At 41.7% G+C, this 13,672-nt stretch overlaps 1 protein-coding gene across 1 annotated transcript in view; it reads right to left on the bottom strand.

Moving 5' to 3' along the window:
- Window positions 1–250, bottom strand: part of nfatc1 (nuclear factor of activated T cells 1) — a gene marked incomplete at both ends in the record, with an annotated part of 35,901 nt that extends 35,651 nt beyond the window's left edge. Inside the window, one exon of the mRNA XM_079232360.1 lies at window positions 232–250. Coding sequence (XP_079088486.1) covers window positions 232–250 — 19 coding nt within the window. The remainder of the gene's footprint in view (window positions 1–231) is intronic.
- Window positions 251–13,672: the final 13,422 nt, after the last annotated feature.

Genomic DNA, 13,672 nt, shown 5'->3' on the forward strand with positions numbered 1-13,672 from the left:
CAGCACTGTTTTAACACCGTTAGTAACGCAGAGAGCGCGAGGCTCCACACAGCTGGAACACCTTCATTCAACACATCATCATCATCACAACTCCAAAGTATCGCGACCGGCCGTAAAGTGCCGAACAATGAGGAGAAGTTGAACAAATGGCACATTAACAGCTTTGCTGCACTGTGATAATAATAAAAAGGAAAGGAAAAGGCTGCCGTGATATATAAAAGTCCAACTCACCCTCCTCAGCGGATTTCATCTTCGTGTTTGCGCGGAGAGAAACGGGGATCAGACTGAGAGTACCGCTGGGAGCGAGTCCTTATCCATGGAGCGGAGTTTAGATGTAGTCCAGCTGTTGCTCGCCGCGAACAGACAACAAGAATTACAGAAATGACAGTAGCAAAACAAAAAGAAAAGAAGCTTGTACTACTTCAAAAAGAGGGATAATAAAAAATAAAAAGTCGCATAGAAAATGGAAAAATCCAAAAGAGATGCGTCTAATGATTAAAACTCAAATTAAAACCATGGCTGAAGCGGACGCGTTCTCTTAGGAAAAGGCTATTTTCGTCGCTGTATCTGCCTGCGCGTCGGGGGGACCCTGGCTCTGCTGGCTCTCCGTGACGCACTGCTCCGGCGCACGGAGGACTTCTGCGCTTTTTAAACTCGGGGATCACCTCGGCTGCTGGCTGCTGGCGCACCGCCTCCCTCCCTCCGCGCTCTGACGCACTCTGCGCGCCCGACCACCAGATGCGTCCAGCGGAGGGATCCTCTCTCACACAGAGGCGGAGGAGACCAATTAAGCGGAGCTGGCAGTGGAGACCCGAGGCTCTCCGAGAGGAGTCAAGTAAGGCTCGCCGCGGGAGAGACGGAGGCCAACCTCCAGCGGTTGGAACAAACATCCTGCCATCCAGCCAGAAGGGGGGCATAGAAACAGTGGGTTAAAACGACTATTATGCATACGACGCCATGATTTGTTGGGTGGATGCTTAAAAAGAGACTCAAACTCTATGAACCCTCATGTAACTTAATGAGCGTTCATTTGAATTTTCCACCGACTTTATCTGCAGTATCTGTTCCCCTTGGCTTCATTTACAATGGAGCCGTCAACATGCTGCTCCTGGAATCTCCTGCATCAAGATTTATGTGCAGACTAGTTAGTCTTCACGAGCATTTATACTTTAAACTGCTGCAGTGTTCATCCTTATAGAGCCATGCGTCAGCAGATGGATGCTAGGTTGAAGGCCGCTGGTTTCTTCTTCTTCAGATTGCAGCAGATTGCGAGGACAGGTGAAAACATGCCAGAGCACACAGCTCTAAACGCTGCACCATGAGAAGTATGTACAACATGACGCTTCCTTCAGATGTTCTATATGGGCGTCTTCTTAAAGGCTCTCCACTTCCTGCACAGTCTGTCCACAGAACACATAATTATCCATACTTTCATGGAAGTGCTATATAAAAATCAAGCAGTATACCCAGTCATTTGACACGCCGAACTGAGAATCTTCATAAAGTTTTCCATATGCCGCTCTCTGCGGTTTCGGAGTGTACTCATTCGGCCTCTTCGCGTCGCAGGCAGGGCTGCTGCTGCTATCTTTGTCAGGTCTGGCCCTCTCAGCAGCTGGCAGCCGGGCGCGTGGTTTCTGGGATGACAACGGTCACGAGGCGGAGAGTCTGTCCACCCTTTTTGGAGGTGGGACGCGACACACTGCTGCACTGCAGCTTCTTATCAGCTCGCCCTGGGTGGTGTGACCCTTAGAGGTGGTGGCCCCTGGGAGGAGGGGGGCTTCATATTCACAGCGGTGTGTTTGACCTCCGGTGAGGTCGCTCCATGCTGCGCCTCATTGCATTTCTTACGGGACATCCAGTATTTCTCATGCAGGGGCATTTGGAGATACTAAACCTTGTCGCACACTGCTCTTGCATCCGACACATGAATGAAAACAAAGAAAAAGATTGGCTAGACTACGAGTCTACAGTTGTTTGAAGTGTCTCAATCAGATAATGGTTTGGAAAGTAGAAATATAATCCCCAAGAAACACAGGAGCAAAGTGTACAGCATTAAAGCCCCTTGACAGCGCGCATGTTTTCAAACCCATCGATCCCCTGGATCTAAACCCTGAGGATCCAACTCTCAGTAAAACTCTCATTCCCTCCTCCCTCTGTGCTCGTAGGGAAATGGTTCTGGACACCAGCTCTTAATCCACACTCGTCTCCATTGTGCAACCATAAGGCACGCATGCCCCAACATCCAAAGCAATATTTCCTCCTCACCCACTGGGATGTCATCTTGCCTCCCCCCCCCTCTCTCTCCCTCCCTCTCCAGCGGAGCAGCTGAGGCAGTGACGGCCCTTGTGAAACCCAAGCCCTCTGTTTCATCATGGGGACTCGGTTGGCTTCCCGGTCATTTGAAGAACCCCACACGCTTCTTTGACCTCATGGAAATCTCTCATGGGGCTAGAGGGAGTAGTGGGGTAAACAGGGGGCACAAAGGGGGATTACCACTCCACCGCTGTGTGTAACTGAGGCAGTAAACACTTCCCCTCCGGCTGCAGTTAATAAATAGCTCCGCCGCTGATTGACTCGTGGTTCCTTCTACGTCATGGTGGCACAGGGGCTCGTAGTTTTTCCAGCCAGGCCTGGTGCTGGTTAGTGGACACCTTCGTAGCGGGCCGCCACGGACCGGACGGATCCGGGGCCACAACTGTAAGAAGAGCACGATAGATAATGACAAACAACAGCAACGCCCCTTGATGTCAACAAGCTGCTCTAACTACTGATACGATTGGGAGTCAAGAGACGCTGGAGCTGCGTTTTAGTCTCGTAGAAATCAAGTCTCTGGTAGGTTGAGGCAAGACTACCTGCCCAGCGCCAGACTAATAAAACAGACATTTCCCGTAGAGCTGGGTGGAGACCCAAATCAGAGCTAAACCAAAGTAAATATTGGCCTCATATAGTGGCCTCACATTCACCGGTCTCGAAAAAAATAATCAAAATGAATGCTAACGTTGCTCCAGGTCTGTTGGATGTGTAAATAAGCAACTGTCCAAACTTGTGCAGTAAAACAAAACGTTTAGTTCAGGTCTTTGATTGCGATCGGCTGAGCCACGTTCAAAGCTGCTGTACAATAACGCACACCTTCATTACTCCACCAAAAAGAGGACAAACTACTTTGCGTTGTTCCCAACAACCTTGCTCGCGTAGCCACGCCCAACAGTGATGTCACGGCGTACCGACACACCCCCAGGAGTACATGTCTACACCGCTGGAGCAAAAGGCAGATGTTCATACCACTTGGAGGAAAGCGAAAACTCTTCAATACAAAGACTGACGTTCACACCCAAAAATGAGGTTTTAAGGCAGTGACACAAAGAGCAATTCTTTGGCAACTTGGATGGGCAGCGGTGAACTGCCTCAGAGATGTCACTGCAATCCCACAGGAACATCTTGTGACCATGAAACAAGTGAACGCTTTTAGCTCGTCATTAATGCATCAATGTAACTAAAAGATTTATGACGGTTTACCGTGTGAAAATAGTAGATTTTTTTTGCCTCAGGTTTCAAACCCTAAATTCCAGCTGTGTTGACAGTGAGACCTTTCACTGCGAGCCAACAGGGCCGTTTGGCGAGGACAACACAATAACATACTTTACACTGCATCCTTTGTGGTGCAATCCCTTTTGGCCAATGAGTGACACAATCACATTGTGAATTGAAATCAGACTGTAGATCATCTCGTGTCCAGTTTTGAATCCCCACTGTGATCGCGGCTGCCAGGAGCGTTGCCCAACTTTGCGTTTCTCAAAGTGTTTGCCTGGTGCGTATCTTCACTTTCGGGGTGTGGGAGCATCGGGGGGTTTGGGGCCTTGGTCTCACTGTCACGAGCCCGCACTTTTGGGTCGTCTGCCATCCCGTACTGCCAAGCTTATGAACACTCTGCCCGGTATGACGTGGTTTGGCCACGGCGCGGTGGAAAAGACCTCAACTCGCCTTTTCTTTCCACAGTTCTAACCCTCAAAATCCAGCGCCTGGCTTTATTTGTGTCCGGACCAAAAAACACGACGGAACATTGGACCGCGTTGTAAGTTATTCAGAAACTCAGAAACAACCCAAAAATGCTGTCTTTCCCCACTGCTGAATCACCTGTTTGTTTTGGAAAAACGAATTGGAGGGAAACTGAAAAAAACAAAAAAGTATTACTGTACGCCTTTGTGTTTTGGAGCCCCGCTCACACACACCCCTCTCACCATATGTGCACTCATAACCGCTGTTTAATAAAGTGTTTCTTGATGTAGAAAAATACAACATCATAAATACTGTCCGTGACCACGAGTGGAGTACAGGCTGTGCCGAGTTAAGTGGTTTCAGGGGACATTGAGCAATTTGTGACCGAAAAATTGCAAAAAACTTCAAAGGGGTCTTCTGGAACGGCGTCCAGTAACCTGAAAAGACACGAGATGAAGAAAACAGAGGAGGTATCTAGAGCTGCGATCAAACAGAAGTGTGAGGTGTTACACACACTTTAGGAATCATGTGACTACTTGAAAATGAAATGTTGAGTTTTGGAGGACAGACGTCTGACCACCTGGTGAAGCAATCATTGAGTCACTGGTATTAATCAAGCTTGTGTGTATATTAGTCAGTAGGAGCTATTTGGGAGTAAATAGCTTTCTTTCTGCACCTTTAACAAAATGCCTGTTTATTCCTGTTCGGGTTATTCGACCCGTCAGAGGAGCGGTGACCCTCTCACCGCACCACGCCCCACCACCGGCCCCGCTCCTTTCTTACAGTCAGACTTCCTGTCTCCCATCAATGTTCTCCTTTTTTCTCTCCGCCGCTGTGACGGAATCCCCTGCTCTGTTTCCTGTTGTGAAGGCCCGTTGCTCGGCTACGGCCGAGGGAGGAGTTTTTATAGCCGAGGGAGCGTTCGCAGCAGGCCGGGAGGTTCATTTTCTCTCCCCAACGTCCCAAAGCCGGCGTCAACTCAGGAGCAACACTGAGCAACAGAGCGCTTCACTATCTCTCAGCTGCTGGTCATGGCGGCTCAGGCTCCACGCGCCCACGGCCGCTTACATGAACCGAGAATGGAACTAGTGTAACTTCAGGGAAGTGTGGTGACCATAGACCAGTTAGCTGCTGTGGCACACTGAGGCCGGTCTGTGAAGCCGTCTGTCCACATGAGGAAGTGCGAACCGCAACGATCCCGGTCACAAAAATAAATTTAAAAAAATCACCCTGACAAGCATTTTTACTGATAGGATTTAGCTTCACACTGGATGGAACAACTAATGTACGTTCTAAGTGGAACCAATAAAAGGGAGCAGAAATAGAATATGTTTTGGTTAAGTCATAACTTGATAATAATCACAGAAAAAGAATGATGGGTCAACAGACGATCGTCCCGGAGGAGGCAGGGGCCCGGAACAATGCTATGATTAGCACAAAGACCAGAGCGGGTGACGCTGATTAGTATTAACAGGAATTCACTAATAAATAACATTATTATAACATTGTTAGGACATTAAACACTAACATTTTTACTGATTGGATTTAGCTTTTTGAACATATGAAAAACTAATTCACATTCTAAGTGGAACCAAACAAAGGGTGCAGAAAACAGAATATGTTTGGTCAAGTCATAACTTAATATTAAACACAGTCCATGACACAAAAGATCACTCCGTCCAAAGTATTGATTAGTATGAAGAAGAATTTGTATGAACAAGAATTCCTTTTAATAATGAAACTAAAATAGAAAACATTTTCGGAAGAAAATGTAAGTGACGATGTGATCAATTTAAAATTCTTTGCAGAGGGAATGTTCACATATTGAGCTATGATCTGGGAGAGGTTGAGACCTTACAGCTGCATCGTCTCAAAGAAATAGTCATCCTGAAAGTGCTTTTTTCTTGGCGGACCTGAAACCTTTTTCATTTTTTCCTGTGTCTCATCTTAATTTACTCTTAATCAGTAACATATAGACTGATATTTACACATCTAAACTAAATCTCACATGTGTAGTCTTTTATTATAACACCAACATTATGCAAAAGGCCCTAGTGGTTGCAGAGATACACCCTTTTTAGTTTGGGTATGACATTTTCGAGGAAAGGGCCTAAAAAATGTTTTTTAAAGGTGAGAACCAAAAGCAGTTGAAGTGTGACTATTTAAAGCATTTGAAAGTACAAGCACTGCACGCAGTTGAAGTGCTGGTTTTAATGTAAGCGGTGAAAATAGCTGAAGAGTAAGAAAGGAACGCAGCTGAAATGTTGGTAGAATTCGAAGGCATGATAGCAGTTGAAATGCAACTTGATGAGTTAGCGATGAAAGCAACTGAACTGTGCTTTAAGGAGTAAGCGACGAAAGAACTTAAGAGTTTCAGTTGAACAATAAACAATTAAAGCGACTGAAATTTCATTCGACGTGCCAGAAATAGCTGAAATAGATTAAAACATGTTAATTGTTTGCATATGAGATGTTTAAGTACGTAAGCAGTTAAAGTGTCAGCTGAAGCACTAAAGGGAAAGTGTCTGGTAAAGTGAGAGAGCCAAAAGCAGTTAAATGTGTATTACTGAAAGCATTTGAAAATGAAGTGTAAATACCAGAAGGCAGTTGAAATGTCCGTTTTTAAGCACTGTAATAAAGTTTGGCATCTTGGTTCGGACTACGGAGTCTCTGTGTTGTTTCATAAAAACAGGTCCAACTCACCCCGTTCCACACAAGATGATTGGTCGATGCCTGTATTTGCGGTGCTGAAGCAAAATAAAGAGGTTCACTATCCGTATTCATGACAAAAACAGTTCAAAAAAGAAGATTGAAGGGGTAAATTAATTGAACGAAATTGTCAGTTGAATTCTAAGCAGTTGAAATGTCACTTGGTGAGTTCGCTCTGAGAGCAAATGAAGTGTAATTTAAAGAGTGAGAGATGAATGCACTAAAGTTGTAGTTACCTGTGAAGGAAAGCATGTGAAATGTAAGTTGAACAGTAAACAATGAAGGGAAATAAAAGTTCAGTTGAATTGAAGTGTTGAAGTGTCAGAGAGAGTTGAAGTGTGTGCACCGTTAGCAGTGGAAGTGTCAGGTGAAGAATCTGAACTGTCAGTTGAAAAGAAAAATAGCTGAAGTGTCAGTTGAGGAGTAACAAATGAAAGTTTTATTTCTCCTGGAAAGTTTCACTGCACTAAGAAAATTAAAGAAACTTGCGCGTGGAATTCATCCTCAAAAAAAGAATACCAAGTTTGAAGTACTTCTTTTGCTAAAGATGCAGACACCGTTTGCAATTTAGAAAATCACAGTAGCTGATATTGCAACTGTAACGTATTTTGTACACGTATAAATAATTGATTGTTTTCCCTGGAATGAGGACCAGTCTTACTCGGGACATCTTAACTCTTCTTCCCCAATCGCGCCAGTTGAGGAATATCATTAGCAGTAACTTTATCTCTGCTGGTTGTTGTTTCTCGACTCAAACACGGCGCTGTGGAATGCTCTCTCAACCTCAGTCAGATGGAATATGGCGAGAGCCGCCACTTAGCCGCTTAGTAACAAGATAGCATAATGGCAGGTCTCCCTGCAGCGTATAAATAAAAAGCAGCAGAAATGTGAAAAATATACTAATTTTACAAATGTTCCATGAATTCCAAGTTCTTGCTGCGTACGTTTCTTTGGTATCCCACTTATGGGTTGGATGAGATCTGAAGTGTTTTCCAACAAACGCTTCTTCCTGGAGGGCTTCAAATTAAGTTACGGTCCACAAATTCTTGTACAAGAGATGAAACACAAGATTATAAACGTCCACTTTGACAATGTAGAAGCTCCACGGCTGCGTTTCTGCACATCCTCCTTTAAAACCCAGCAGGCAGCTCGGTGTAGGTTTTACATCAATTATGGACTGAATATATATATATATATATATATATATATATATATATATATATATATATATATATATATATATATATATATATATACACATATACATATATACACATACATATATACTATACACTATATAGCCACATATACAAATACATACAGATATATACATATACATTATATATATATATATATATATATATATATATATATATATATATATATATATATATATATATATATATACATATATATATATGTATATATATACATTCATATACACACATACTTACAGATACATACATATACTTATACATACAGTATATACACAAATACAAACATACATATACACATACATACATACACACATCTATATATACACATATATATAATAATATGTACATTGTTTAAACACTAAATGTCGACTACATTTAGTGTAACCTCTTGGCACTGAAACCACTATTACACCATTTAGGCCCTTTGGTCATGATCAGAAATCAATATCAGTATTTGGTGATTTCTGTCAGATTTAACTTAATTACAGATTTACACATATCCTAATATTTTAAAGGGGCATTTGAGCCACAGACTGTATTAAGAGTTTACAAGTATTGAATTAATTAAAATTACATTTAAGAGCAGAAGATGGAGAAATACCTTTTGAAATACGAGGACACACCAATGAGCGAATGTAATATCAAACTGTTTAGTTTTGTAATTATTTTGATAGAAAAGGTATTTTCTATTGCACATGGGGGTTTTCTGGTATAGAAACACGGATTTTACACATTCACTAGCGTTTGGCCCGTGACTCCTTATATTTTCTGATATAACGCAATGTCCAATATATCAGACTTTACTCAATTCCTGTCAGTTATTACAGTCCAGAAATGTTGTGGTCAGAAATAAATAACTCAAATAATGTTGATAAACAACCTTCTAAATTGAGCCAATCAGAACGGCATCATGAGTGACGATGTGTTGCATGTTCGGTATCCCTTATTTTCAAGTTCTGTATCTGAAAAACGTTTTCCCTTCTGTGACCAGTTTTATGTATTTTTCTCTTCATCTTTAAGAGCACCTTAAAGTTGTCTGGACATGTGAAACTACCGGAGCACTTAGCCTCGTCCTTCTTCTCTATTTAAAGATATTTACGGACGACTCGAAAAACATCAGCTCTCTGCTTTGCTGCCTCGCTCGGGAACTAATGTGGTGCCATCAGACGGACTCTGGAGCGATGATGGTGAACAGAAGAACCCATCACTGCTGCACTGGCCTCCTCGTGCTGAACGATGGCATCAGCTTTGTGAAGTTCTCTCAAATGTCTTAAATCTGTATTATAGCTTAAGTCTTGTCTGATACTTCAAAAGTAATTAGAATGACAGTTGTATGTATTAACTTCATGGCTTTAGTATTGTCAGTTTTTTCTCATTATTTTATTTTTTTAAACCACTTTGAAAGTTTTGTTTCTAAATAGTGTTTTTCCCCTTAAAATGGAATATTAGACGTGAAAAGAAGCCTCAGAATGATCTAAATGCGACGTTGTTTCACCAAGAAACCATAAATGAATACGTCTGAAAAGATTGATCCAACCGTTTGAACAAAGTGTTCTCTGATAGTCCAATAAATCATTAGTCACATGGACATTATCCGGCCCATCAGAGCTCCTCATGCAGCACATCAACCGTCGCTGCTTTAGAAAGCGCACCACGCTGATCTCCCAGAAACGCTGTAGGAGCGGTTTAATACGGTTTAATGTGATTAAATACGGTTAAATACAATTAAATAAGGTTAAATACAGTTTAATATGGTTTAATACGGTTAAATGTGATTAAATACGGTTAAATACAATTAAATACGGTTAAATACAATTAAATACGGCTAAATACAGTTTAATATGGTTTAATACGGTTAAATACGGTTTAATGTGATTAAATACGGTTAAATACAATTAAATACGGTTAAATACAGTTAAATACAGTTTAATATGGTTTAATACAGTTAAATACAGTTTAATACGGTAAGTGAGAACGAGAGGATGAAAGGGAACGTTCCTCAACATGTGAAAGCCAGCGGACCATCACATCCTCCATCCCACAAAGTGCTTCCTCCTCTGCGGGGAGAAATTGATAACACATTGTCCGTTTGCTCCACGGCCGCCTGAGATTACATAGAAAAACACATCTTCTCTGTATACATTGAAGCTTCCTCTACAGCGCTCACATTTAAACACTGTAGTTCCTATGCTGGCATGTTTAAAAACCTTAGTATGATGCTCTCTTTACATACAGAGGCTTTATTATTCAGAGATCCCTGCAGCTGTGTTTTATATTCTGCTTTGAATTGTAGTTTGTTTCTAACATGTCCCTCAACAAAAAGGTTCAAGTACATATTTTGAAGGATAATACTAAATACATCTCCTCCAGTCATGTTTTAAAACATAAAAATACCTAACGCTATACAAAAAAAAGAAGACATCTCCTTTATATTTCAAAAGTGTATCCCCTTATGTTTTCTGATTATTGTAATAAAGCATTATGGATGTTTAACGGAGTGCTTATAAATAAGATCACTGCGCTATTAGCAGATAAGAAATTATAAATACGATTACAATTCATTATAGACATTTACGTCATAGAAAGTTCAAACCAAATATGTTCCATTCCAAAAGTATAGCTGGACACAAGACATCTCTTCACTGAAAAGTCCATTCTGTGTTTGAGCACGGCAGGGTTCAAGTGAGATAGAGAGATAATGAGATAGTGGCCCCACGATTGGCTTCCCAAACTTGTGATGTCACAAATTCCTACTGATACGGCCAGGTGTTAACAGGGCTTCAAGGCGACCACAGGAAAGACTTCCCTCCCTCAGCAGGTGGATGTGAAACTCTGCACATCCATCGTTCCGGACGAAGAAGCTCAGACAATAAGTGAAACTAATGTTTGAGTGGAGGGGGACTTTAGAGGGGACATGTTCATGTACAGGTTCATAGTTGTGTTCAGTGGCGGCTTGTGGCAATTTTTTTTGGGAGGGCCATTTAATCTAAGTATGATTCAATGCAAAAAAAAAAAGGTATCACACATTACTACTTTGCAGTTAAATCTTTAACATTTATTCCAACACTTTGACATAATAAGGACATGTTTTTAATACAATTCAGTATATTATAAGTAGGGATGGGTATCGTTTGGGTTTTTTCCGATACCGGTGCTAAAACGCTACTTTTCAAACGATACCGGTGGCTGAACTGATACTTTTTTATTGCCAAGGCAACTTTTTTTCTTCAAATTGAACAATATATTAACTGTTTAAAGTATACTATACATATCAATAAATAAATATGAAAAACTTGACTTCAAACTCTTAATTTAAAAAAATTTAAATTTAAAAAAAAGCAGAAGAAAAAAAGCATCAGGTGGCCTGATTGGGAACGCGTGCAGCAGAACTCCACTCAGAAACTGTTGGATTCTACAAACTGCTGCTTTACTGGACTACACGTCATCACGTCATCATATCATCATAAAATCATATCATCATATCATCATAATATCAACTGGGAGAGCTTTGTTCCAACAAGCCGAGGACAAAAGCTCTGCATGTCTCCCTGATCACTGAGCGCTGCAGCCCCGCCCCCTTGTGCCCTGTCTCTGCATGAGAGGGAGCAGTGAGTGACTCTGATCCGCCTATTTTAATAAAGTATCGATACTAAAAATATGCAAAATCATATCGTTTTTAACGTACGGGTACCGTGCTACCTTTTTAGTTTTGTGCAACATTACAGAGTAGTGTAAAATAAGTATTTAAATCGGCCCAGGCACAGAAAGGAAGAACCGGAATCTGCATTGCTTTTCGGACCGGTGGAACGACCGTGAAGAGATCTGTGAAAAGCAAGCGCTCCTGCTCGCTGCTGTCATGTTGTTATCATGGTGGCGCCTCGTCCGCCGAGGAGAAGGACACACGGGACGCGCAGCCCTGGGGCAAGATGAGGATAGCCCTCCCGGAAGTTGTTTTTAGAGCACTGATTGGATAAATTGTATGTCATTCATTTATTTCTTTAATCAGTGATTGGCTAAACTGCGTATTAGACTCGTCTTCCTTGGGCAGAATCGATCGAGCCCCAAGCAGGAGAAGCAGATATTTGGCGCAGATATCCTATTTTACAAATATTACTGGGTATATTCCATAGCTCAAAAACACACATATTGACAATGTGTATAATTAATTCATATTATTATATTTTTTATAATTAATAATATTATTATTTTTTTTTTTTTTTGGTAGCTCAAGGTGGGTGGGGCCAAGCCCCGTTGTCCTCTATTGGCAGAAAAACAACTGACTGGGTCGTCTTATTTCACAGTGTGTGGATTGGCAGATACTCTAGATACCCAGATGTATGTGGACAAGCACTGAAAAAGCAAGTGTTTACGTCCCTTTTAAAAGGTATTACTCAGTGGTGTTAAAAGTACTCAGATCATTACACTTGTAGGAGTTGGTGGCATCTGGCAGTGAGTTTGCAGATTGAAACCAATTGAAACTTCTCCAGAACCAAACGCAAAAAAGCAAATGGCGCCATCTAGAGTCAGTGTTTAGTTTGTCCGTTCTGGGCCACTGTAGAAACATGGCGGCCGGCCCTGTCCGTATGGATATATTAACGGCTCATTTTAAGGTTTAACCAAGGAATTCTTTTTTTCAGATTTGTGTGCGCGTGTGTGTGTGTGTGTGTGCGTGCGTGCGGGTTCACCTGAGCGCGAGCTAGGCGTGAGGAAGGGCCGTACAGGAGGACACACACCTGAGCCTGAGGCTACAGAGAGATCTCTGATATGCTCAGTTGAGATATATATATATATATATATATATATATATATATATATATATATATATATATATATATATATATATATATATTTATTATTATTTAGATATAAAACCTGTGTTGTGCTAAATTGAATTCTCTGCAGGCTTAATATGAACTGGCAAAGTATGTAGAGAGGAATACTGACCAACGTGATGGCGGACACCTTCCACAGGAAAGGCCAGGTGGTGCTCAATGAATTATAATAAAGGATTGTTCAACTTTATCTCAATGTTATGACCCTTTCCAGTCACATTATGACATTTTTGTTCCTCAACCGGATATCGGTTTTGAAAGAAAGGAAACGTAACGACGTGTGTTACACTAACACGGCGGTTGGATGGGCCAAACTCCAGACACACTGAACTGAATGATGAGTCGTACTACTCATCTGAGTTACAGCCGTCTCACTTGAGTGCTACAAACCAGCTCACATGACTGTAGGACCCAGCGCTCAGTGCACCGTGGAGCAGAGGTCCCCTCGAGGGAGGCTCATTCAGTCGAGTAGTTCACACTCATCTGTGCCCGGTTTCGACCCCAGAGCTCTCGTGTGCCAGGCGCACGCCCTAACCACCCACTTTATTGGTTTTGTTATGTATTAGTTGCTTGAGTAAGTTATTCTAGAAGACGGAATAAACAAGAGACAAACTGTAGCACAGTGCTCTGATTGGTGCGAACTCCACACACCAGAGGTGTACGCCCTGGAGAACAAAATGTTTGAGATAAGGGTTGATATCTTTGTGCTTGGATCCCCAGGAGAATTAAGTTGGAATTGTTATGACTATTAGAGACACATTGGGAATTTATAAAGTATTGTTCAATTTTAAATTAGTGAATTATAGTAAAGGATTGTTCAACTTTATTCTTGAACTAGTGAATTATAATATCAACTTTGAGATGTGCTTTTCTTTAAATGCAAGTTTGACAAACAAGTGCTGTGTGTGTGTGTGTGTG

This window comes from Taurulus bubalis (assembly GCF_910589615.1).
Source record: "Taurulus bubalis genome assembly, chromosome: 16".
NCBI lineage: Eukaryota > Metazoa > Chordata > Actinopteri > Perciformes > Cottidae > Taurulus > Taurulus bubalis.